The following is a 26,757-nucleotide window of genomic DNA, read 5'->3' as shown; positions in this document are numbered from 1 at the left end:
TTAATCTCTCTGTGATCATCTTTCTCATCTCTGAAATAAGAGTAATAGTCACATCTACCTAACAGGTTTATGGAGATTAGGTATTTTAATAGCAGCAAAATGTCTAGAGAAGAGCTTGGGCCTTTGTATTTACTTACTAAATGTTACCTTCATTACTAGAAAAAAAATTATGTTAATTGAATTAGGCAAGCAAATATCTCCTTGACAGTGCTGCTGTTTAGGATAATAGGGTAACTCTTTTTTTTTGGTTATATTATCGTTTGAACTCAGGGCCTCATAGTAGGCAGTTACTCTGTGGCTTGAGCCATACATACCCTTAGCCCTTTTTAATATTTTCAGGAAATGCCATGGTGCTTCTCATAGAGACTATATTATTTACAGAGGTTCCAATTTCACCACATCCTTGCTTCCCAGTGTTTTTTATCTCTGTTTTTTGATAATGACCTTCTTTGTGGTTTTGATTTTTCACGTCCCTGATGATTAGGGATGGTGAGCAGTTTTTTTCATGTTTCTTGGCTATGTGTAATTTTCTTTGGAGAAATGGCCATTCAAATCTTTTGTCCAGGGTGGCTCAAGTGGTTAGAGCACCTGTCTTTTAAACACGGGCCCTGAGTTCAAACCCCAGTACTGCCTCCCCCCAAAATATCTTTTTTCCATTCTTTAATTAGATTAATTTTTAATATTTTGTTTTGTTGCCATAAAAGAGTTCTTTATATAGTCTAAATATTAAACCTTTATCAGATATATGTTTTGAAAATATTTATCCCATTATGTAGGTTGTCTATTCACTTTTTTATGCACAGAAGGTTCTGGTTCTACTGTAGTAGAATTTATCTGTTATTTCTCTTGTCATCAATGCTCTTGATGTCAACTCCAAGAAACTCTTGCCAAATATGATATTATAAAGTTTTTCCTATGTTTTCTTCAATAATTTTTTAGGTTTTATTGCCAAGTCTTCACAATAACCGCTACCTTTCAAGGATTTACCTTTTAAAGTGCAGGAAATCACTGGTGACAATGATATTGATAACATTGGCAAAATTTCAATATGTAATATTCACTAAGTTATCAGAGGATTCATAGCATTTTTTCTTACTTATTTTTGTTTGTATACATAAATCCTTCTGTGCTGGTATTGGTTATTTATCTAAATTTAAGGAAGCCATACAAATGTAGCACAGTGCACATTCATTAGAAATGGTAAATTTCTATAGGTTCACTACACTGACTTAAACATCATTAGGACTCTAAGAAGAAGTTTAGGTAATATAGTTACCTAGACTATATCAAAAACTCACTTATTTTCATTTATAAATCATATTCCATGTTGAGGATGTTTATTTAACCATTCCCATTGGAAGGTATTGTGACTATTTCCAGTTTGGGGCTCTGACAGATAAGGCTGCTATAAACATTGATGCATACCTTTTTGTATGAATATAAAAGTTCATTCCCTGTGCAATTCTCCAAAAGATTATGCTGAGTTAAAAAAGGAAGATCCTAAATTTTACGAACTTTACCATCCTCTTATCTACCATTATCAAAAAGAAAAATTATGGAAACAGAGAACAGACTTGTGGTTACCCAGGGTTCTGGGGGCATGGAGGTGGGAGGAGTGTGCATGTGGCTATAGACCTACTTCAAAATAAAATCTTTAATTAAAAATAATATATGAGTATAATTTGCTATTTTCCCAAGACATAGGGTGTTTAAAATTCCTTGTGTAATATTTCTATTATTTATTACTCCAAAATTTCAGATGATGACTCCAGGAAAGTCTGGGGATTAAGAACATTAATTAGTGCTGGTGGTGGTGTAGCTCAACAGTAAAGCATGTGCAAGGCTCTGAGTTCAGTCCTTAGAATGAGAGAGAGAGAGAAAAGGAGAGAAACTAAACAGCAAATTCTTTAAAAATGAGGCAAAACTAAACAGTATCATGCAAGATAAAATAAAAATCACATAAGTGAGTAATGAATACAAAATGTGAGTTGTAAGTTGCATTTGAACAGCTATGATTAAGACAGAGTTCACAGTGGGGCTTTGAGTGGTAGGCCAAATTCGATTTCTTGGCATGGTAATGATTAAAAGGTGAGTTGTCTTTAAATTATTTATTAAGCAAGAGATTTAAAGGTTTTCTGAATTTGCCTTTCATTTTACTATGAAAAGTTAAGTGGAAGAAAATTAAATAAAAAGTTAAAATAATCTTGAAATCATATGCAAAAATTTCTGCAAGTGTATTTTACTTTTTATATAGCACCTTTATTGATAAATTATTCATAAAGCCTGATGTTCACTTATTTCAAGTGTACAACTCAGTGAGGTTTTTGGTAAATTCATAGAGTTATGTATCTAGCCCTATTACCTAATGTAAAATATTTTATCAATCAATCCCTCCAAAGAAACCATACCCATTAACAGTCACTTTCTGCTATTTCCCTCCCCAGTCTCTGGTAAGCACAAATCTTACTTTATATCCCTATAAATTTGCCTTTCTAAATAGTTTATATAAATGTGGTCATACAATAAATGTAGCCTTTCATGACTGACTTCTGTTATTTAGTCTTATGATTTGGATCTTAAATGTCCCCCAAATGCTCATGTGCTAAAAGCTTTGTCACTTGCCTGTGGTACTAATGGGAGGTGTGGAATATTCAAGAAACGGGGCCTGGCCAGAGGCAGTGAGCCATTGGGAGCCATGCCTTTGAAGGGGAAATTGGGATTCCAACCCTTCTATCTATCCCTATCCTTCCTGGCTACCACAGGGTGAGCAGGCCTCTTCCGCCATGTGTGCTCGCCATGATACACTGTGCCAACATAGGCCTAAAGCAATGCAGCCAAGGAACCACAGGCAGAAACCTTTGAAACTGTGACCCAAAACAAACCTTTCCTCCTTTAAGTTTTTTGTCTTAGGTATTTTTATCACAGTGATGGAAAACTAACACACTTAACATGTTTTCAGGATCCACTCATGTTGTAAGGTATATCAGTGCTTCCTTCCTTTAATTGTCAAATAATATTCTATTATATGAATATATTACATTTTATTTACCTAGCCATCAGTTGATGGTTTGTTTCTACATTAGGATTTTATAAATTATTCTGCTGTTAATGTTTTTACAACACTTTCATGGATATATGTTATTTATTTTGAGTACTCCAGGATATCTTAGTTTAGAAAATCAGAGACAAAGAGGAAATCCTGAGAGAGCAGGGGAAACAATTTACAGACAGCAGAAATATTAAAAATACAGCCAAGTTTTCATGAGAAACTATTGGGAGCCAGAGAGATTGAAATATGTAAAGTACATAAAGAGAAAAACACACTCTCAGAATCCTATATCCCAAGAAATGATCCTTCTAACATGGAAAAATAAACACTTCAACACAGATGATGACAAAGAGCAGCACTGAGAGAAATACTGTATTTCTGTAGAAATTAGGAAATGATGTGTTAGAAACCCAGATCAACATAAAAAAAAGAATACCAAAGAAAGCATAAATTAAAATGAACAAAGTGACTCACTTTCTGGGGTCAGAGCAATGAATGACAGCAACATCATAGATGGGAGCAATGAATGTGGAATGCTATGCTGTGAGGAACCTGTACTGTATCATATCATCTGAAAGCCACACAACTGTTAAAAGTATATATTACAAATTCTAAGGCAAACATCAATTATTGTGGAATTATAATTGATACCAAAAGAGTAGAGATATAATAGGTTAAATAAAATGCTTAGCTTAAACCAAGGAAGCAAAATAAGAGTGGAGGAATATACAATTTATAACAAGAACAACAAAGAGAGGAAAAATTACAAATGTGGTAGATATTAATTCAGTCATATCAAAGATTTATACTTGAATGGTCTAAAATATCAATTAAAAGGGAGATTTTTCAAAGGGATACAAAATCCCTAACTCAGATTCTACAACAAACATATTTTTGCTAGACACTGATGGCTCATGCCAATAATCCTAGTTACTTGGGAGGCTGAGATCAGAAGGATTGTGGTTCCAAGCCAGCCAAGGCAAAAAGTTTACAAGACCAACCTCTTCTCAATGGAAAAATAGTGGGGCATGGTGGCATGTGTCTGTTTTCCCATTGATAACAGCTGAAAGCTTGGTAAGAAGATCATGGTCCCGGCCTGTCTGGACAAAAATTGAGACTGGATCTCCAAAACAGCCAGTGTGAGAAGGACTGGATGCATGACTCAAAACAGTAGAGTGAATGTCTATCAAGCAAAATGCCCTGAGTTCAAACTCCAGTACTACCAAAACAAAACAAAACCCCATACATATTTTAAATGAAGACTTTAATAGGTTTAAAGAAAAATACATTGTTAACACTAATCAAAGATAGTTGGAGGAAACATATTAATTATATGCAAAGAAGACTTCAGAACAAGGAGAAATATAAGACTTAAAATGGAGAAGTCTGTCCACAATCTCAGCTAAAATGGAAGATAGGTGGGTGGACTGTGGTTAGAGCAAGCCTAGGCTAAAGTTAGTGAGTCCCCATCTCAAAATCAAGCTAGGTGTGGTGGTATACATCTATAATTCCAGTTAGGTGAGAAGTGAAAGTAGGAAGATCACAGTCAAAGGTTGGCCCCAAACAATCAGCACAAGACCTTACCTGAAAAACAAATTATAGCAAAAAGAGATGGAAGTTGGTTCAAGTGGTAGGCTGCTTTCCTAGCAAGCACACAGCCCTGACTTCAATCTCCAATACTGTCGAATAAAAAAAAAAAGCATATAAAATGATGATTAAGGGAGGGATTAAATAACAATAAGTGGTAGAATCTCTTAAAATATAGCAACTCTAAACAGCTTAACAACAAAATATTTTAAAATGTGTACAAGTACTGACAGAACTGAAAAGAGAAACAGAAGTATCCTTTATTATAACTATAGTTTCAACAGCAGTCTTTTAAAAATAAATAGTTCAAGGAGGTTCAGAAAGGATATCACTGAACATGACCATAATCCAAGTCAATATATTAGACTTTTCCAGAAGACTCCATGTGGAAATACATGCCCTTCCCAAGCTCATATGGAAAATTCACAGGACAAAGATCACATTCTAGGCTAGAAAGCAAAGTTGAACAACTTAAGAGCACAGTAATCATGTGCAGCATGTTTCTAGACAATAAGGATTTTAAACCAAACTCAGTAATTGAAACTTGCTGGAAAAATCCCCAAATATTTGAAGATTAAGCAAGACCCTTCTACACACATGTAAGTCAAAAAAAAAAAGTAAGAAGACAAATTTTAAAATACTTTGTAAAACTAGAAATCAGTGTATAATTTATCAAATTTGTGGAATGCAAACTGTTCAGATAGAAATTAGTACCACTAAATACATAAATTAACAACAAAGATTAAAATCAATGTTATACACTTCTACAATAGGAAGTCAGAAAAAGTAGAGCAATCTAAACCTAAACTAAGAATAAAACAATTAAAAAATATAGATGAAACCAATGAAATGAAAAACAAGAGGAAAAATCAATGAAACTAAATGCTTGTTCTTCAAAAACATTAATGAAATTGATTGACTTCTAGGAGACTAAACAAGAAATAAAGGGAGAAGATTCAAATTGCCAATGTCAGAAATGAAAAGAGGGCTATTACTAGGAATCCCATGGACACAATGAGGTCCACAAAGAGATACTCTGAACAACTCTGCCTGTAATTTGATAACACACAATGCAGGTCAATTGCAACATGACACTGGAGAAACAGAAGTTCTGAAATGGCCTGTCTATTAAAAAAATGAACCAATAAATAACAAGATTGAATTTAAAAAGCACTAAACTGTGAAAGTTTCCCTGGGGAGTTCTATCATGTATTAAATGAGGAAAATCCATGAATCCTACACAATTTTTCCTAGAAAACAGAAGCAGAGGTAATACTTTAAAACTCATTCTATGGCTCATTAACTACATATCCAAAAACATTTGAGACAGTATTACAGAAAATAATTAAGAAAAATATTCCATGAACATAGCCACAATGATCCTCAACAAAATACTAACAAGTATTTTGCAAACAGTGTTGAACATTACACCAAATGGGCTCTCTTGCAGTTAAGCGAAGATGGCTCAACACTTGCAATTCAATATGTGTAATCCACTACATTAGCAAGCAAAAGAAGAAAAATCATATGGTAATAACAATTTGTGAAGAAAAGGCATTTTAAAGAATCCAACACACATACATGTAAAAAGTTCTCTCCATAGTGGTAGTAAAGGGGACCTCCCAACTGGATAAAGGACAGGTACAAAAACACTTATCTATCATGGTACTTAATGGTGACATGCTGGACAATGCCCCAGTATTTAGAGGATGAGGACAAGGCCATTCAAATTGTGTTGAAAGTCTTTTCTACTACATTGACAACAAAATAAGCACATACAAGTTATACAGATTGGAGAGAAAGAAACAAAACTATCTTCATTAACATATTACATGATAATTGTGTACAAATTCACAAAAATTTATTAAAGCAAAACAAAATAAACCAAAATTCTTGCAAGACAGACATTTAACACACAAAAGTTATTTTTTGCCTTACTTACTAAAACAAATAATTGGAATTTGAAGTGAGAATAACAATACCTTTCACAATAATACTGAAGGACAGTATTAAGTTCTTCTAATATGTAGATCTAAATCTAACAAAATATCTACTGGGTTATATGTGGAAAACTACAAGCCTCTGGTGACAGAGCAGAGACAATCTAAATTAATAGATTCTCATGCTCCTCCATCAGAAGACTAATTTTTAATGTCAATTTTCTCCCACCAATCAATTTAATGAAATCTCCAAAAGTTTATTTTGCGATGTTTAAAAGTGATTCTAGAGTTTATAAGAAAAGGCAAAGACTTAGAATAGCCAAGAGAATGCTGAGAGAGGAGAAACAACTCAGAGGGCTCCAATTTCCTGGCTTCAAGACTTACAATAAAGCTGGAATAATCAAGGCAGCACAGTACTGGCAAAAGACCAGAAAGAGACTCACATAAACATGGTCAGCTGCTTACCAGGGGAGCCAGGGCAGGTCAATGGAAAGTAAAGACTTTTTGACAAATGTCCTGAAACCATGGAAGACATGTGCAAAAAAAAAAAAAGTAAGCCTTTCACCTTTACAAAAATTAACTTAAAATGAAAATGAATCAGAGAACTACATTTAAAGCACAGTACTCACTTCCATAATAAAAGTATCAACTGCCAAAATATAAAAAATAAAAAAAAATCCATAATTACAAGAAGAAAAAATTTGATGAGGGAAGATTTATTCAAATTCTGGTCTACAAAATGTTCTTTGGAAAGACAAAATCACAGACAAAGATAAAATATTTTAAAACATATTTCTGATAAAGGAGTAATATGCAATATATACTCAATAATAAGAAAATAAGCAATCCAATCAAAATCGGGTAAAATGTTTGAGAAAACACTTCATCAAATAAAATAAAATGTAAATTGGTAAAACAAATACATTAAAGATGCTCAACATCATTTGTCATAAAGGATTTATAAATTGAAAAGCAATGACATATCACTATATGCCTATTAACATGGTATAAATTTAAAAAACTGACACTATCAAATGCTGGCAAGGACCAGGCTGCAAGCATCTCCCTCATTGCTTAAGGACATACAGAATGGTACAGCCACTTTGCAACAATTTGACAGTTTCTTACAAAGTTAAAAAGAACCTCACTGTACACTTGAGCAAATTGTCCTCACAGGATATATCCAAATGATTTCAAAATGTATAACCCCTTAAAAACCTGTATGCAAATATTTGCAGCAACTTCACACACAATCACCACATACAGGAGGCAAGAATGCTGAAAAGCCTAATTTCTCCATAATTCCAACTATATGGCATTTTAGTAAAAGGAAATGCTATTGACAGTGAAATGGTCCATGGTTTCCAGAAGACCATGGGGAAGGATAGATAAAGCACAGAGAGAAACTCTTTGATATTGTAGTGATGGACCAGTTGTCCAAACTCACTGAATTTAAAGCCAGAGTGAGTCTTAATGCATATAAATCTCTTAAAAATAAAAATATTTATAAGGTTGAGAGATAGCATTATGAAATACAGAATGTGACCATAGACTAAGTGCATTACAAATCTGAGAAGCAACCTTGCTTCAGGGAAGGGTAGCAACAGCACTGGGAATGAGTGATGTCTGAAAGAAAAAGGCCAAAGAATCTGCATATAAATTTTCTACTCTATTGATAAAATTCTTGATTTATCTTGATAATTGTTTCCCACTGAGGAATGGTTAAGCAGTTCCAGTATTGGGGCACATATATGCTCTGGATTTGAACAATTAAATAAGTGAATGACAGCAGTTGCAGAGGTTATTGCCATCTGTTAGAGTGGCAAATTATAGATCAGTAAGGCTGTAGTGGTCCATGTGATGATGAGTTGAGCAGTATAAATCAGGTTTAACTCAATACAGATGTACAAATAGGTATGTGCATAAAAACAAACTTGTGTAATGTTCATATGAATTTACACAAATGAGTGAAATATTACAATAACCAATAATGCAACACTGGCAAAAGTGTATACAAATAGCTTAACAGAGCAGAATTAAGAATCTACAAGTAAACCTTTTATTTAGGGCAATTCATTTTCAGCAAAACCTCAAGGCAATTTGATGGAAAATAGTACTTCAACCAATGGTGTTGTGGCAATTGACTATCCACCCTACTGTATGTCACACCATTTAAAAATTAACTCAAAATTGATCATAGATAAAAATAGAAGTGTTGAAACTATGAAAATATAGATAAACCATTGCAGTAAATCTTCATTGCTTATATGAAGGAAAGATTTTATTTTAAAGAATATACTACAAGTACAAATGAAAAAAATTAAAATATCAATAAGGTGGCCTTCATAACAATGAAAACTCTGGCACTTCAAATGACAACATTAAGAAATTGAAGAGAGGATCCTAGATGGTGACTGGGACACAGCCACAGAACCACTTGAGCTCCGTGAACCAGGGATTATGCTGAGATGCTGGAGATACCCTTGGCTGAGGAAAAGCACCATGGAGAGCTGAAATATCAGCACTCTGAACCCCTAGCTTGTGGAAGGCTTCACCACACCATGATTTACTAAAAGAACAGTCAGTGCTGCGTGCCAAGCCCTGTCCCATAGGCCTGTGGAGCCACTGCTCCACAAGCCATCCAGCCCCACTCCTCAGCCCTGCCAGGGCTGGGCTCCACAGGCCCATGGATCTCCCCCAAACTCCCACCCCTCAGGCACACATGATCTCAGCTGGGCTGCACCCCTCAGGCCTGCACAGGCACGCACCATCTCCACTCTGCCAGGCCTGTACCTCTAAGGCCTGCCAAGCCAGAGATCCACAGGTATTCATGATCTGTGCCAGGACTGTACCCCACAGGCCTGCACAGGCCCACACAATCTCTGCTGGGCCACGCCCCTCAGGCCTGCCAGGCCAGCAATCCATGGGCATGGAGGATCTCTGCCTGGACCGCACCCCTAAGGCCTGCCAGAATAGCATCCACAGACATGCACAATCTCCACTCTGCCAGGCCATCCCCCACAAGCATGCCCCGCCCACACTCCAAAGGCCTGCTAGATTGCCTCAATGACAGGTCTCCGCCCACAGGTCTGTGGGATCCCACCCACCTGCCACCCACCACAGGAAGGCTCCAATCTGCTGAGGAGACACACACAGGTCTACATTCTAAAGCAGTAATAGCAGAACAACTAAGACTGAAATTCCACTGTTCTTGAAGGGTCATTTTTAAAATGTTTTTATTCTTTTAATTTTTTAAATTTATTTTTAAAATTTAAATTTTTAATTTTTAAATTTTTTTTTGCCTTCCTTTAAAGGTTTAGCTCTCTGGTTTGCTCTTTGCTAGTCCACCATCTCTATCGCTATTTTCCTTTGTACTCTCTTTTTTATTTCTTTTTTTCCTTCTAGTTCTCTTTATTTCTCTATATTGTCCTTCTTCCTTGGTTTTATTAGTTTCACTAATGTAACTCAGCTAACACTAAATTACACATATTCCAGGAACAAAAATGGTACCAAGTGGAAATATGGGAAGACAAAAAAGGTATGGAAACCATTCTCCCCCAAAAAATAAATTAGTACAGGGTTCAGAGGGAAATGAAGAAAACAGATACCCAGATCCAGACTCCAATAAAACAAAGAAAAACTATGCCAAAGAACCTAAGGAAGCCCACAAGGACATTCTGAAAGAAGAAATCCTGCAAGTAATTACTGAAAATTTCATGGAGATGTTACTAGACATGGTCAACTAAAACATACAAGAGGCACTCAAGAAATTCCAAAAGGACAAAAATAAAGAATATGAGAAAACACAAAAACAAAAAATGAAATCATAGGAACCCTAAATAAAAAGCAAAATGAAACAGAAAATACCATAAATAAAGAGATAAATGAATTAAGGATGAAAATTTACAACATTAAAGAAGAAGTGTGACCCATGACATGTAAAACTTCAAAAAAAAATAATGAAAAAGAAATATAAAACAAAATGGGAGGCCATTCCAGCAGAATAGAACAAACAAGACAGAATCTCAGAACCTGGAGATGAAATAGTAATTAAAGGAAAAAAACTGAAGAACTATTAGTCTAACAACTCAAGATCTATGAAAGGAATATGCAAGAACTCATTGACTCCATTAAAAGAACAAACCTGAGAATCATGGGAATTGAAGATGGAGAAGAGGTGCAAGCAAAAGGAAGGTGTAATATATTCAACAAAATAACTACAGAAAATTTCCCAAATCTAGAGAACACTATGCCCATCTAGGTACAGGAAAAATCCAGGACACCAAACAGACTCAACCAAAATAGAACTACCCCATAGCATATTAAAACAACAAGCACAGAGAATAGAGAAAGAATATTGAAGGGTGTAAGAGAGAAAAAACAAATAACATGCAAAGGTAAACCCATCAAAATCACAGCAGACTTCTCAACAGAAACATTAATATCAAGAAGAGCGTAATGTGAGATCGTCCAAGCACTGAATGAAAATAGCTTCAATCCTAGGATATTTTACCCAGAAAAACTATCATTCAAAATAGATGGAACAATAAAAGTCTTCCAGGATAAGCAGAAACTAAAACAATATATGACCACCAAGACACCACTACAAAAGATTCTCCAATGAAATCTGCACGCAGAAAGTGAAAGCAAACAAAACCATGGAAGGGCAGGCAATACCAAACCACAGGAGAAGAAAAGGCAAGAAAGTAGAGAGTAACATTGATTCAGCTACACATAATCAAACCCTTAAACAACAAAGACAACTAAATGACAGGGATCACTGCATATCTATCAAAACTAACACTAAATATTAATGGACTTAATTACCCATCAAAAGACACTGATTAGCAAACTGGATTAAAAAGGAAGATCCAACAATCTGCTGCCTACAGGAGACCTCCGCATCAACAGATATAAGCACTGGCTGAGAGTGAAAGGCTGGAAGAAGATCTACCAAGCCAATGGCCCCCATAAACAGGAAGGGGTACCAATACATTAGAATTCAAACTTACATTGATCAAATGAGATAAAGGACATTCTATACTAACAAAAGGGGAAATACACCAAAAGGAAATAACAATTATCAATCTATATGCACCCAATGTCAGTGAACCAAATTTCATCAAACATACTCTGAAGGACCTAAAAACATATATAAACTCCAATACAGTAATAGTGGGAGACCTTAATACCCCTCTATCAACCAATAGATAGGTCATCCAAACAAAAAATCAACAAAGAAATTCTAGAACTAAATCACACTGTAGACCAAATGGACCTTGCTGACATCTACAGAATATTTCACCTAACTGCTACACAATATACATTCTTCTCAGCAGCTCATGGAACTTTCTCCAAAATTGATCACATCTTAGGGCATGAAGCAAGCCTCAGCAAATATAAGAAAATAGAAATAATCCCATGCATTTTATCTGAGCACAAGGCACTAAAACTAGAAATCAACAACAAAACAGCAGTAAAAAACATGCAAACAATTGTAAGCTGAATAACACATTGCTCAGTGATCAATGGGTCATTGATGAAATAAAAGAGGAAATGAACAATTTCTGGAAGTTAATGAAAATGAAAACATGACCTACCAGAACCTGTAGGACATGGCAAAGGCATGAGTGCATATATTAAAAGATCAAAAAGATCTCAAATAAATGATCTAATACCACAGCTCAAACTCCTACAAAAACAAGAACATGCAAACCCCAAAACAAAGAGATGGAGAGAAATAATTAAAATAAGGGCTGAAATCAGTGAAATAGAAAAACAAAAAACAATATAAAGAATTGATGAAACAAAAAGCTGGTTCTTTGAAAAAAATAAAGAAGATTGACAGACCCCTGGCAAACCTGACTAAAATGAGTAAAGAAAAAACTCAAATCAGTAAAATCAGAATGCAAAAGGGGAGATAATAACAAACACCACGGAAATTCAGGAAATCATCAAAGAGCCTATATTCTAATAAATTTGAAAACTTTGAAGAATGGACAGATTTCAAGATACTTATGACCATCCAAAACTGAAACAAGAGGATATTAATCACCTAAATAGATCTATAACACAAAATGAAATGGAAGCAGCAATAAACAGGCTCCCCAAAAAAGAAAAGTCCAGGACATGATGGATTCTCTGTTGAATTCTATCAGACCTGTAAAGAAGAACTAATACCAACCCTCCTTAAACTGTTCCATGAAATAGAAAGGGAAGGAACACTGCCTAACATGTTTTATGAAGCCAACATTACTCTCATGCCAAAAACAACAAAGATACCTCCAAAAAGGAAAATTACAGGTCAATTTCCTTAATGAGTATTGATGCAAAAATCCTCAATAAAATAATGGCAAACTGAATCCAACAACACATCAAAAAGATCATACACCATGACCAAGTCAGCTTCATCCCAGGGATGCAGGGGTGGTTCAACATATGCAAATCTATAAAAGAAATACAGTGCATGAAAAGAAGCAAAGACAAAAACCACTTGATCATCTCAATAGATGCAGAAAAAGCCTTCGACAAGATCCAACACCACTTCATGATAAAAGCTCTAAGAAAATGAGGAATAGAAGGAATGTACCTCAACATTGTAAAGGCTATATATGACAAACTTATAGCCAACATCATAATTAATGGTGAAAAACTGAAACCATTTCACCTAAAATCAGGAACAAGAAAAGGGTACCCACTATCCCCACTCCTATTCAACATGGTACTGGAATTCCTAGCCAGAGCAAATAAGCAAGAAGAAGAAATAAAAGGAATACAAATAAGTAAAAAAACTGTCAAAATATCCCTATTTAGAAACGATACGATCCTATACCTTAAAGATCCAAAAAACCCCACCCAAAAACTCTTAGACACCATAAACAGCTATAACAAGGTGGCAGGATACAAAATCAACTCATAAAAATCATTAGCTTTTCTACACACCAACAATGAACAAACTCATAAGGAATAAATGGAAACAATTGCATTTATAATAGCCTCAAAAAAAATCAAATACCTAGGAGTAAACTTAACAAAAGATGTGAATGACTTCCAAAAAGAGATCAAGGAAGACTAAAGAAGGTGAAAAGATCTCCCATGCTCATGGATTGGTAGAATCAACATAGTAAAAATGGCTATACTACTAAAAGCAATCTACATGTTTAATGCAATTTCCATCAAAATCCCAATGACATTCATCACAGAGATTGAAAAATCTACCCTAATGTTCATTTGGAAACACAAGAGACTGTGAATAGCCATGGCGATACTCAGGAAAAAGAGTAATGCTGGAGGTATCACAATACCTGACTTCAAACTATACTACAAAGCAATAGCCATAAAAACAGCATGGTACTGATACAAAAACAGACATGAAGACCAGTGGAACAGAATAGAGGACCTGGATATAAATCCACACAACTATACCCACCTCATTTTTGACCAAGGTGCTAAAAATGTATGATGGCGAAAATACAGCCTCTTCAACAAATGTTGCTTGGAAAAGTAGTTAGCTACCTGCAAGAAACTGAAACTAGATACATTTCTATCACCCTGTACTAGTATCAACTCAAAATGGATCAAGGACCTTAATATCAGACCTGAAACTCTGAAATTAAAGGAGGAAGGAGCAGGAAACACTCTGGAACTAATAGGTGTAGGGAAGGACTTCCTCAATAGAACACCAATAGCTCAGCAGTTAAGAGAAAGAATGGACAAATGGGACTTCATAAAATTAAGAAGCTTCTGCACAACAAAAGAAATGGTCTCTAAACTAAAGAGACCACCCATAGAGTGGGAGACAATATTTGCCAGCTATATATCAGACAAAGGACCGATAACCAGAATATACAGGGAACTTAAGAAACTAAACTCTCCTAGCATCAACGAACCAATTAAGAAATGGGCAACTGAACTAAACAGAACTTTCTCAAAAGAAGAAATTCAAATGGCCAAAAAAACTCATGAAAAAATGCTCACCATGTCTAGCCATAAAGGAAATGTAAATCAAAACCACACTAAGAGTCCACCTCACCCCTGTTAGAATAGCCATCATCAAAAACACCACTAACAATTGTTGGCGAGAATGTGGGGAAAAAGGAACCCTCTTATACTGCTTGTGGGAATGCAAGCTGGTGGAACCACTGTGGAAAAAATTTGGAGGTGTCTTAAAAATCTAAACATAGATCTGCCATATGATCCAGCAATCCACTCCTGAGGATACACTCAAAGGAATGTGACACTGTTACTCCAGAGGCACCTGCACACCCATGTTTATTGCAGCACTATTCACAATACCCAAGTTATGGAAACAACCAAGATGCTCCACTACTGACAAATGGATCAAGAAAATATGGTATTTATACACAGTGGAATTTTACTCAGCCATGAAGAAAAATGAAATCTTATCATTCATAAGTAAATGGATGGAACTGGAGAACATCATCCTGAGTGAGGTTATCCAGGCTCAGAAGACCAAAAATCGTATGTTCTCCCTCACATTCGGTCTTTAGATGTAGGGCAAATACAGCAATGTTGTAGGACTTGGGTTACATGACAAGGGGAGAACATATATGGGAGGTACGGGGTTAAATAGATAACCCAAAACATGAAAGCATTTGATGTCCCCACTCCATAGGAATTAATACAGAAACCTTAAAGAGACAGAGGTGAATACGAGAAGGGGATCAGGAACCAGTGTAAAGATCAGTTAGAGATGAATCAACCACATATGTACATGAAAGCAATGCTAGGAATCTCTCTGTATAGCTGTCCTTATCTCAGCTAGCAAAAATGCTATGTCTTTCTTATTATTGCTTATTTCTACTTTTCAATGGAACTGGAGAAAAGCGTAAAGCAGATTCTGCCTAGAAGTGAGGGGGGAGAGGGGAAGGGGTGGCAGCAGGGGGAGAAATGACCCAAACAATGTATGCACATGTGAATAAATGAATAATAAGAAAAAAAAGAAATTGAAGAGGCAAGCCACAACTGGGAAAATATATTTGCAAATCACATGTCTGTCTTGTAGCCAGAATACACAAACTCTTAAAAGCAATTAAAAAATCAATTAATAAAGGAGATACTTAATAAAAATAGTAATACCTAATAAAAACATGAAGAGATGTTCAATGTTTTCATTATTAAGGAAACACAATGTAAGATAAAAATGTGATGTCACTTCATAGGAAGCATTTACATCTGGACATGATTTTTGTCCATTTTCTTTTACCTGGCAGTTCATTTATATTTAAAAGCATATACATCAAATCTAAACACCTGTCTGTATCATTTCTTCAACAATGGCTATTCCTTTTATTTCACATATTTTATTCTTAATTTATTGGTCTACTACAAGAAATGCTGAATGGTATATTGCTAATATTCTTTTTCTTTCATGTTGCCTGTTTTTTTGCTATTTTATTCCATTTTGAGAAAATTCTCAACTTGTTTTGTAATTTTCTAGATTCACTATTTTGTCCATATTGCTATAAAAGTTTTAATATCCCAGAGCTCTTTTTTCTCTGCATGCTCCTTTGATACATCAAATAATTTCTTCCATCTATCAGAAAATATATCATTAAGTCCTTTTTTCTGAACCTTGTTTTGTCTGTTTCATCCAGTTTACTTTTCTGTGTGTTTCAGCCTCTTCCTTTGATGTAGATGATTTTCTTCAAATGTGGATGATCCTTTGATATCAGTCAGTACTTAAGAATGAGGTATCAAAAAGTGGATTGACAGATTTTGGACAGGATGCAGAAGTTTATCCACTCCTGAGCTCCATAGTGGTGGTATTAGTGAGAACCAGCTTGCACTGGGAAATCCCAAATGTATTATTTGTGGACTGCTTCTCTTAGATCTATTTCACTCAAGAAGAATCTTCTAACTTCTTCTCTTAGCTGTAAAATAAAATGAAATAAAAAAAACTTGGCTGCCAGTGTTCAGCGTTCAAAGGAGATCTGAAACAGGGCAGAATGTCCAGAAAGTACATATCACTCATGCCCTCTGCTGAGCCTTAAAGATTCTTGATGAATTCTAATCAATAACCTGTCCTCCACTATCCCTTGCCAATTCTTCCTTCTAAAGAGTCTGCTACCTCAAATCCTGGCTGACATCTGTCCTGTAAATGACTGCTGGATGCTGGATTTGCCTATAGCTTTCTCAGGGCTTTAAGGCAATTTGCATTCACCTATTAACTTTCTATTCCAAGTACTGACCAGGCCCAGCCCTGTTTAGCTTCCAAGATCAGAAAAGACCAGATCTATCAGGGTGGTATGGCCAAAGACTCACCTATTAATTTCCTAGCTTCAAAATAACCTCATCAAAATCCTATCTACTGTGTTGTCCTCTTTTTTCCTCTCTTACCTTTACCATTTTGATTTTTAAAGTAATTTATTATCATATTAATGAGTTTTAGGAGGGAAGAGATGTAAAAACATCCCATTTAATCCTAGGTCTCTGCATTGAGTTGCGTAAAACTGAACATTTACAACTTGAGACAGTCTTAAAATTATCTTTTGATAGCTGATCCTGAAAAGGCCCTGTATACTTGTTGCTATGTCATTATGATATCTTTTACTCAGAGGTTATTTGCATGTATTTCACTGCATAGACATCACTGGTACTACTGAGGAGAGTTCTGACCATTTCTATAGCACACTTCCCCAGCAGGTGTTTTGGAATCCCAGGCATCCTTAAAAATAAGGACATAGTACAACTATTATATGCTAATAAAATCATTAAAAATAAGGAAATAGGGTGTATAGCAGATATCTTTCTGCATCCCATTCCCCATATGGGTGAATACAGATACAAGAATCTCAAATGTATCTAGAGGATTTTTTTTTCCATCCCCAATATTTCCACTCTAGAACATCATGTCTTTTGCCCAGATGATGCTCACTCGTACCCTACACCATCCTGAGATGTCTCAGAATGATTCGGAACATACAACTATGAAAACCTCTTAGCAAGGCTTTAGTAGAGCCCAAGGTTAGATGTGAATTCTAGAAGATTCTGCAATACACGGGGTCCGTGGTAAAATCTTCAAAATCTGGAGGATTTAAACAATTTTCTTTTCATTAGTGAAAACCAGTCTTGAGAGTGAAAGATAAATGCCTCATCCTGACCTGATTTATATTTTACTCTCCCTAAGACTACATGATATCAACCTTCATAAAAAGTACCTACACTCCAGTGTGTCTACATACATTCATACATTCATATTCCTGGTAACTAGTGATGCTGAATGTTGACTACACCTTCTTGCCTGGTGTCCATGTTGAAATTCTCTTACCTATGGTTGACTCTGGCTAGCATCACTGCCTCCTCTGGACATTGTGACTTCATCTGTTGGGAACCAGTTCTTTCATTGTCCTCCACAGTGGTAATGACAGTGTTCTGAAAGGTGTTTCCTCACAGGTAGCAAGGAATCTTATTACATCCTGATGATTTAAATGTGTTTTCCCTAATCATTTGTTCTTCAGGTTTGCTTTTGTTTTTCCTAAGGAGCTCTGTCCAGGGACTCAAACATGAATTCACAGAGTTTATGGGTGCTTAAAAGAGAAAAAAATACTAATACAAGTAACTATGACAGTTCTTTTTTGATTTCTCTATTTCATTATTTTCACGTATACCTTTTATTGGAAGTACCATCGTTTTGATATACAGTCTTCTTTCTTAAAGTTTTATTTTGCTGTGCCAAAGTTGTTACAACTGATGAAGCCACATTGACACGTTCTTGTTAAGATCAGGCGTCATTAGGTCTATGAGAGTTCACTAATTGTGTTATACACTTTTAAGGGTTTTACCAAATTTGTATGTTTTCTTTTAAGTAAACAAAATGAGCATTTTAGCTAGAACAGACATTGTGCATGATCTATTTTATACTCTGAATTTTTCAGATAAGTAAAGTAAGGGTCTGGGAGATTTAGGCCTTATATCAATACAACAAAGCAGGAAAGTATGTGTGGCAGCAATTTTAACTTAGTCTTCAACTTGGCTCATAGGCTTTCTTCTCCTTGCTTTTCAATTTGATCAGTTGATAATTTTTAAAATAAAATGTCAACTGTGGAAATTATGTAATGTGTAAAACACAGCTCTGCTCCTCACTCTCAGTTCTAGAGCAGGAGAGTGACTAAGAGCTTTTGCTGGAGTTGAGAAGGGTAATAATCAACTGGACATGTCTACCCTACCAGTCTTTATCCTCTCAGTACGGTGTAGTATAGATGTGCCTTATGCTATGTGTCCTGTAGTCTTCTGCATGGAAACTGACTGGGCACCCTGGCTCAGAAAAGGAGGACTACACATAGGATTTTATGAGAATCAGTATTGAAGAGAAGAAGGTCAGCATGGCAGTAAATTGTCATGTGGTCTTCTTGACTCATAAGCTAATTAGGGGATAGACATGTTGCTCCAGAGGAAAGGAACTCCTGAGGGCATTGATGTAAGGCTAACTAGATGAATAAGAAAAGTGCTGGGCATTTCTTCTCACAATCAGAAATGACATGGACAATATTGCTGACCTTTTTGTCTTTGTACTTAATATTTCCCAATCCACTGGGAAATATTAAAAGTTAAGTGATTTCATAAGACTTCTTTTCATAGTGAGAGTTAATTCAAAGAAGAAGTGTCCACAGTGATTCTGAAGCATTCATTCTCGAGAAGGTATTAATGAAATAGAACTGAAAATCATTTTCTAAATTGTGAACAATTACATTGTTAGCATTTGGTAATACATGATGTGGAACTCAATGACATTCCAATGCCAGAGTCTACATTGATTTGCATGCTCAAATCGCATGGCAAATATCATCTGTAGTAATGCGTAAAAACCTCTAAACTGTTCCATATACAAATGAATGCCTTATTGGCAGATGACTGGTATATATTGTAATGCTGTTTTTGATTGACCCAAACTTAAGAAAAGTTCTTTTTATTCAAGTAGGAAATTTTAAATTAAGTAAAACATACATCATGACAGTATTTTACATTACAAATCAGCATTTTACATTACTTTTATCGCCGTTTGTTCTTATTTCATGGTAGGAATGTGCCACTTTCAATTATAGAATTTAAACTACTCATTCTGTTCTTGAAAGAATTATGAAGTTTTTTTTCAGAATTTCATCTAAAAACACAAATTTACAATTAGCATGTTAATTCTTTGCATTTCAAGTTATTTCATATTTTCTAATAATGTTTTGATGAACAAGAAATAGATGAGTCTCTTTTTTGGGACCCATAAATCTTAAATTGAAGCCAGAAATGTTTCTGTAGATGGAAACTTCTGCAATCATCTACCCATCCAATAATCTTCCTTTGCCTAATAGTGATTCTACTATGTTAAATTCATAGATTCTCTTGCTAGAACAGGATGTTTTTTGATTCAAGAAATGCTTTCCTTTCATGAGGAATAGTATTTCCTATTATAATGGGAAATAAGAATTGTTATATTCTGAAAATCATTGTAAATCAATATTGTTCTCTTATTGCCCTTACAAAAAATTTCTCTAATTTTTTATTTTTTTAGTTATTAAATTCTATGAAAGAATGCCCACTCATCTGTAAGGTTAGCACCATATAAAGTTATTTTTATAATATTATTACACAAAACACTCTGTTTTAGTAGATTTCACATAATGCCAGTCAGACAATTTCTGATATGTGATCAGTTTTCTTGTTAAGTAAAAGAAAACTGTGGGAGCTAGATATAAAGGTGACAATCAGTTTAAGGTGTCTAAAATTCTAGGATTTTCTGGGAAGGAAAAGATCATCAATTTTCATGTTGGTAGAGGTGAGAGACCCAGCTCCTCTTGCAAAAAGCCTAGGGACTTTGGCATCTTGGAGGCAAATCATATAGGCTATAAAACCTGCCACATAGAAATAAAAAGATGTCCTGAGAGGATGCCCCAAGAACTCTTGCTTTTCAGGGTCTGTGTCTGTCTTATCATGGGCTCCCACTTCAATTTCAACAGAAGGGGCTTGGGATGCTGTGTCTACATCATAAGCTCTGTCTTCATGTGGTGTCCTTCCAGCATGGGTCTAAGGATACACTGTCCAACACAGACACTGCAGTGCCCACTAAAGGTTAAAGTGGAGTTAAGGACCAGCATGTGAAGTCACTGTCTTTGATGGCATAAAATATAGTAAAAATCTATTCTTAATGGTCTGATATGTGCTAGGAGATTCAAATATGTTACACTTATTCAATTCTCTTCACCAATATTAGCAGATTACTTTTACAGATTAGTGATAGAGGTACAGTAAAAGTAAATTCATTTAGCTGCAATTATAATGATAGTAAGCAGTGGAGCCACCACTTATACACAACTGCTTCTAGGAGGTAAAGCCCTACACCATACCATACAAAGTACCACAGAGGAAAATTCGTGTCCTCATCAATGGTGTTGTATGCGAAGCCCAGAACTGACATATTTCAGCCCAGATTGGTGTCATGAAAAACATAGAGATGCACATGCTTCACTGATCTAATTTTAGAGATTTGGCTGAATAATTCCATCAACAAATCTGCTAAGTAGTCTTAAGGGACACAATGGGATGCCCTTCTGTGCAGATCAAAGGTTGGAAGAGGCAGATATACTACTGAAGCTTTCCCAAGAGTGAATCTGATTGCAGACTGAATGCAGAATTTCTAACAATGTGAATAACAGAGTAAGTGAATAAAAGAAAAGTTTTAAGAACAAGCATGGTTGTTATGCCAGCCCAATTTGTTTCTGTATTTGGAACTTCATGAGGAATGTTATATATCAGCATGCTATTTTAAAAATTTTGACATACTTTGAGCTTTTGTGCTTCTTTCAGCCTATGTAAATTCATTCTTAAACATTTAATTAACACTTCATTCCCTCTGAGGTGTTAAATCCATTTACTTAGGTATTAGGCAGTGAAGACAAAAACACCTAATTGCTCTTGTAAAGTAAAAGATTAGAATTAAATAGGAATATTAGTACCTAGATTTCAAATCTGGGAGGATTAAGCTTCTCCAAAAATAACTTTATTATGAAGGACTATAGGTCATTTGCAATACAATCTTAAATTTTGTTCCTATGAATGGGAATGAGCACTGTCTGAAGTGGCACTATTACTGTGTTCTAATCTTTCCTGCCACACTAATCTGTTTAATCAAAGCTTTATCACAGTTTGTCTAAGCTGCCTGCCTCTGAAGAGCAAATTGCAGACACGATTCCATCTAACAGCATGTGGTTTTAAAAGAGAATGCACTTTGTTTTTACTCCCTACATAATGAGTTTGAAGTTAAAAGGATCTTTGCTTACATGGCTATATTTAAAACACTGGAATCTACAGAACAGAAGCTCTGTGCCATGTTGTTCTCCGTTTATTCAAAAATCTCTTCTAAAATTTGAACATATTTATCAGACATTTGAGACTTCGAATACATATGCCTTGCATCATTTTCAGCACAGAGTGGCAAGAGGGTTGTCAAATGAGCTTTTGAGAGGAAAAAGTCAAGTGGTAAATATGAACAAACTTTGGTCAATTTCACCAAGTGCTCATCATCAAGAACCTGTGAAACTAAAGCTTTGCAGACACTTGAGGTTCCATCTGTGAGGTCTGAAACATGTAAGTATATCAGAATAATTTAACAGAAGAGCAATATATCCACAAACTGAACAATTAGAGTTTAGATAAGCAAAAGGCATATAGTATTTTATTTTGTTTGATCCTCCAGTGCTAATATTTACACATAATCATACTTAAAAGACTCCTTCCTGTAGGAGCAGATCCCAAAATTCAGGGAGGAATATGTGAATGATGCATAGTCAACCATGGCAGACAGTTCCCAAAGTGCATATCACTGTCTCATTTCTTTCTGTGGGTGGGTTTTTTTGTTCTGTTTTGTTTTGTTTGTCATCTCTCTATCCCCCCAAGAATTTATTTAACCTTTCTATCAAAGTAAAGATTAGAAGCCACCTACAATGGCTTAAAATGCTCGCTAAAAATCCAAATTTCTGGGCTCACCTAAATTTGCCAAACTAGAATATTTAAATCTAGGGCCTCAGAATCTTCACATTTAGAACCATTCAAGAAAATATCACAGTAAAATTCTATGACCACTCTGCATAGCACTAAACACTAATTCTGCCTTGATATTGTCAGTCTTTCTCTCTCTCTCTCTCTCTCTCTCTGACTCTCTTTCTTTCTCTGCCTCTCTCTCCCTTCCTCCCTCCTTTCCACACCAGAATGCATATACACATACAAGCACACACACATCTTTATGTATTCTTCCATTTGTTCCTCTTACTACTATATCCATCTTTACAGAAATCAATGCCTTGTTTATAAGCCTTTAAACATTTGCCAAAAATTTAGAAATATATTTTACCTAAAGATATATTGGGTAGAAATTAGCTGATAGGGATTAATAGAAAAACTGGGAAAATATGGCAAATGACCATCTTTAAATATTTCTTCAAATTGTAATTCACAGTACTTATCTATCCATTTCTAAGAGGAAAAAATCAATTAGGAGATCCTTTCAAAGTCTGATTGCACAGTGGATGGGTGTTATATCTTCATAATTAGCAAAATGACAGTTTTAGCTAATGCATTTGATCCTTATTTGCACATGGGGAATTTTCAGACACTAGGAAAAAGTAAACTCACCACTTCTTCATGTCTGCATTTTCTCACATTAATTCCATTTATCTGCAATGGAAAGAAAAGCATAGTTTTATGTAGTAAATTGTAAACTGTCTTTATGTTTTTGATGTACACATGGATAGTAATGAAAAGGTGCATACCTGTAGAATTGCATCCCCAATGAAGAGAAGTCCTGAAAGTTCCACTGTGAATTAAAAAGAACAATTGATTACACATTGACTATTTCCTTCAAATGAATGAGTTTCTATTTAATTAAAACTGATAAATGAAATAAATGTTTCATAAGGTTACCATCTTAAAAGATCCACAGGAAATTCAGAACACTGATTCAACCCATTTTAATCTACCATTTCAGGTCTCAGAATTGCTAAAAGTTGGGCACCTTTCTAGATGGGTGACCAAGTTTTCTTATGAACTTATAATTATGATGTCTCTATGAAAATATCTAAGATGTAGACATTTGATTTATCAGCGTTGTGGAAGAGGCTCCAGGTTAATTTTAAACATTTTGTTTTATTAATTTTAGCAAAGATTTAAGAATGTAGCATTTCCTTTATATCCACATTGTGGTTCCTCGATGAAGCTTCATAGGAAGAGTAATTGAGAACTGAATGAAAAAGAATCTGGAATTATCCTTACAGATGTTGCTTATCCTTTGTTTTGTTTCTGTGTTTGCTGTAACAATTGAAAAGCTATGCAAGATTTAATTCATACAAGGTCACATGGTTTGCTAACGTTTGCCTTTGTTCCTTTCTGTGAAAGAAGCCCTTCCTTCAATGAAGGGATAGCAGTTGGACTCAGGTATCCTTTCAGCCATGTATGCCAGATCCTGGGGAATCTGCAGCTAGTCAGTAACATCCCACTTGTGCAAGCTCTCTCAGTGATTTACAAAGGAATAGCTACTATGCAATTCTCTAAACACCTTACCTCTTTGCTCCTTAGAGATTTTTGAAATGACAACTGGAATGTTATGCTCTGCTCCTCCCTAGAAAGAGAAAATTATATATCATATTTTAATCCCCATCCCAAATGGAGCTTTTAGCCAAGAAACTGTACAGGCTAAGAATAAGAAGGCAGAATTCAAATAAACTTGGGTCCTTTCATCACTAAGTAGGTAAGTAGTGTTCCCATGAACTTCTCTACATGTTTAGACTTTTGCTGAAACATCTAATAATAACAATTTCTGTTATATTTGTTATAAATACAAATTTTATATTTGTTATAAAAACAAATTTCTGTTTCTCAAAAAAATATTGGTTATATCTTTACATAAATATTCTCTGCAGTGTCCTAACTATAGGAATGCTATCCATTATAGTAATTCTTACTTAGAATTCCAAACACCAGATCATTATACACTTAGATTCACTGCCTAAGTTATTCTATGTTGGCCCCCCAGTACAGAGACCTTTCTGAATGCTAAATGACCAGAGAGACCATTACCTGCACAAATGGATAAACAAAATTAGGACATGCATATGCATGATGGGAACAAATTATCTGCATTTCCCAATTAGTATTAGATGCGTGTTTGTGTGATAGCACATGCTAAACAATTTGCATGGTAAAATATAGCCAAGAATAATGCAGTTGCACTTTGTGACTGAACCAAATGTGATGGGTTGGGGGTAGGGGAGACAAATAAGTAATGCAAATTTAAGCAAAACACAATAAAATAAATCCTCAAAATAACTACATAAAAACCCTGTTTCATCATTACAGAGTTGAGAAAACTGAAAGCAGTAGATGAAAAATCAAATGAGCATATTAAGGAAGAAGCTGTCATGTAGAAAAGAAGTGTAGCACTTTTAACAAGGCTCCTTGAAAAACTGATATAAATGGCATTGGCCATGTTCTGTCTTTAGAATATTTATCCTTCCTAAGCTTCTACCAGCCCAACAAAAACTTACTTTATAATAGTCATTTTCCCCACAAAGACCCATTTTTTAGTACTAAGTATAGTTAAATACAAAGTAGACAATCATTTGAGAAAGTAGTAGTATTCAACTTTCCTTCCCAAGTTGGATTATAAAGGAGAAACATGGTAAGATAATAAATACTGAATTCTTATTTGGGTTGAAATTCAAAGCTACTACTCAACACTTTTTTTCTCATTAATTCCCATCTACCCATTTTTCTTCCTCCAAACCCCTCACTAAATGCAAATTAAGCCACTGACATAGGCTTTAGTAGACCTAATTCTGATTCTGCCTTTTAGTGTGTTTGTCTCTAAAGCACTGATGTTGTGTAAGGTGAACCTGTTTCTCATTGGATCAGAGGGAGAGGGATTTGTGACTGACAGTGACAGAAATTAAGTGCTTATATAGCACATAGCAAACACTGAACAAAGAGGTGCTAAAGTCTGAAGGTGGGATACTAACTATGGTCCAGTCTTTAGATTTATTAGTAGGATCACAGGGCATTAAAGTGAAGTCAGAACTAATCCATTCTAAGACCCTTGATATGCATTAGTTAAGACACCATTTCCAATCCCCCATTCGCATTTGTTCTTTTCCTTTAATACTTACTTGCTTCCAATTTACTGTAATTCTTACTCATTTCCTGCATTTATTACTTCTTTTTTTATCTCCTTTCCCCATCCCTAACTACAATATTAACTTTGCAAGGGCATTAAGTTTTTTAGTAGCTTTTTTATTCATTGGTACAATCCCAGTGCATGGAATAATGGTTTCTTTTAGATCATTGAAATAAAAAAATTTTTAAAAGTTTTTTCTAGGCCTAGTCTATGATTGCTGATAATTTCTAAAGATATCTGGAAATTGGAAAGCATGTTTATAATACATCTACATTTTTTAGAAGCAAAAGCTTGATAAATCAAATGAGTCTTCTACTTGATAAAGGTACTATAAAAAGATGAAATGAGAGGTTCAGATTCTCTGGGGTCAGGACTGCATTGTTTATGACAGACTTGTCTGTGAGATTTCCTTTCACCTACTTTTGCACTTTACACTTTTCTCTACCTCCATACTAAATCCAAAGATTTCCTTAATGTTTAGATTGATGTGTGTGTGTGTGTGTGTGTGTGTGAAGGGGTGTTTTGGCAGGGTTTCTCTGTATAACCCATACTGGCCTGGAACTTACTTGAGAACCTTCTGTTTCAATCTTCTGAGTGCTGGGATTACATGTGTGCCTCCAAGCTTAACACCAGTCAGTGACTTTCTAAGGGTAACTCCATAATTCCATTGTTCCCAATACTCATATTAATGACAGTCTTTAAATGACAAGATGTAAGTAACACCTTTTTTGCCAACATTTTTCTTTTATATGTAAAATTTTTCTTGATATTTAAATGGATATAGACTAAACATAGTTTGGAGAGCTTTTTGTTTTTGTTTTTTATTTTTTGCTTTCAAATCAGGCACTGGAACTCTGAATTTTTAAACTAATTTCAGAAAATAGCTTTATTGATTAGATAGCAAAGTCTGAAACAAAATTCAGAAGATAAAAGTGGAACTTAAATGATTGGAACCTTCATTTATTAGATGAAATGTGAGGGCAGCCAAGCTCTTTTAAAGGTAATTA

The 26,757-nt window shown here is 35.1% G+C and overlaps 1 protein-coding gene across 8 annotated transcripts in view; it reads right to left on the bottom strand.

Annotated features, from left to right (window-relative positions):
* Sntg1 (syntrophin gamma 1) overlaps positions 1–26,757 on the bottom strand; it is an 825,003-nt gene that overhangs the window by 279,295 nt on the left and 518,951 nt on the right. For all 8 annotated transcript variants that reach the window (XM_074068516.1, XM_074068515.1, XM_074068519.1 and 5 more), the window contains 3 exons: positions 24,142–24,199; positions 23,355–23,398; positions 23,218–23,259 (listed from right to left, as the gene is read on the bottom strand). In XM_074068516.1, the coding sequence (XP_073924617.1) occupies positions 23,218–23,259; positions 23,355–23,398; positions 24,142–24,199 (144 nt within the window). The remainder of the gene's footprint in view (positions 1–23,217; positions 23,260–23,354; positions 23,399–24,141; positions 24,200–26,757) is intronic.

This window comes from Castor canadensis, chromosome 3, assembly GCF_047511655.1.
Source record: "Castor canadensis chromosome 3, mCasCan1.hap1v2, whole genome shotgun sequence".
Classification (NCBI taxonomy): Eukaryota; Metazoa; Chordata; class Mammalia; order Rodentia; family Castoridae; genus Castor; species Castor canadensis.
The sequence above is the reverse complement of the archived record's forward strand: the minus strand, read 5'-3'. Positions and strand labels throughout refer to the sequence as shown.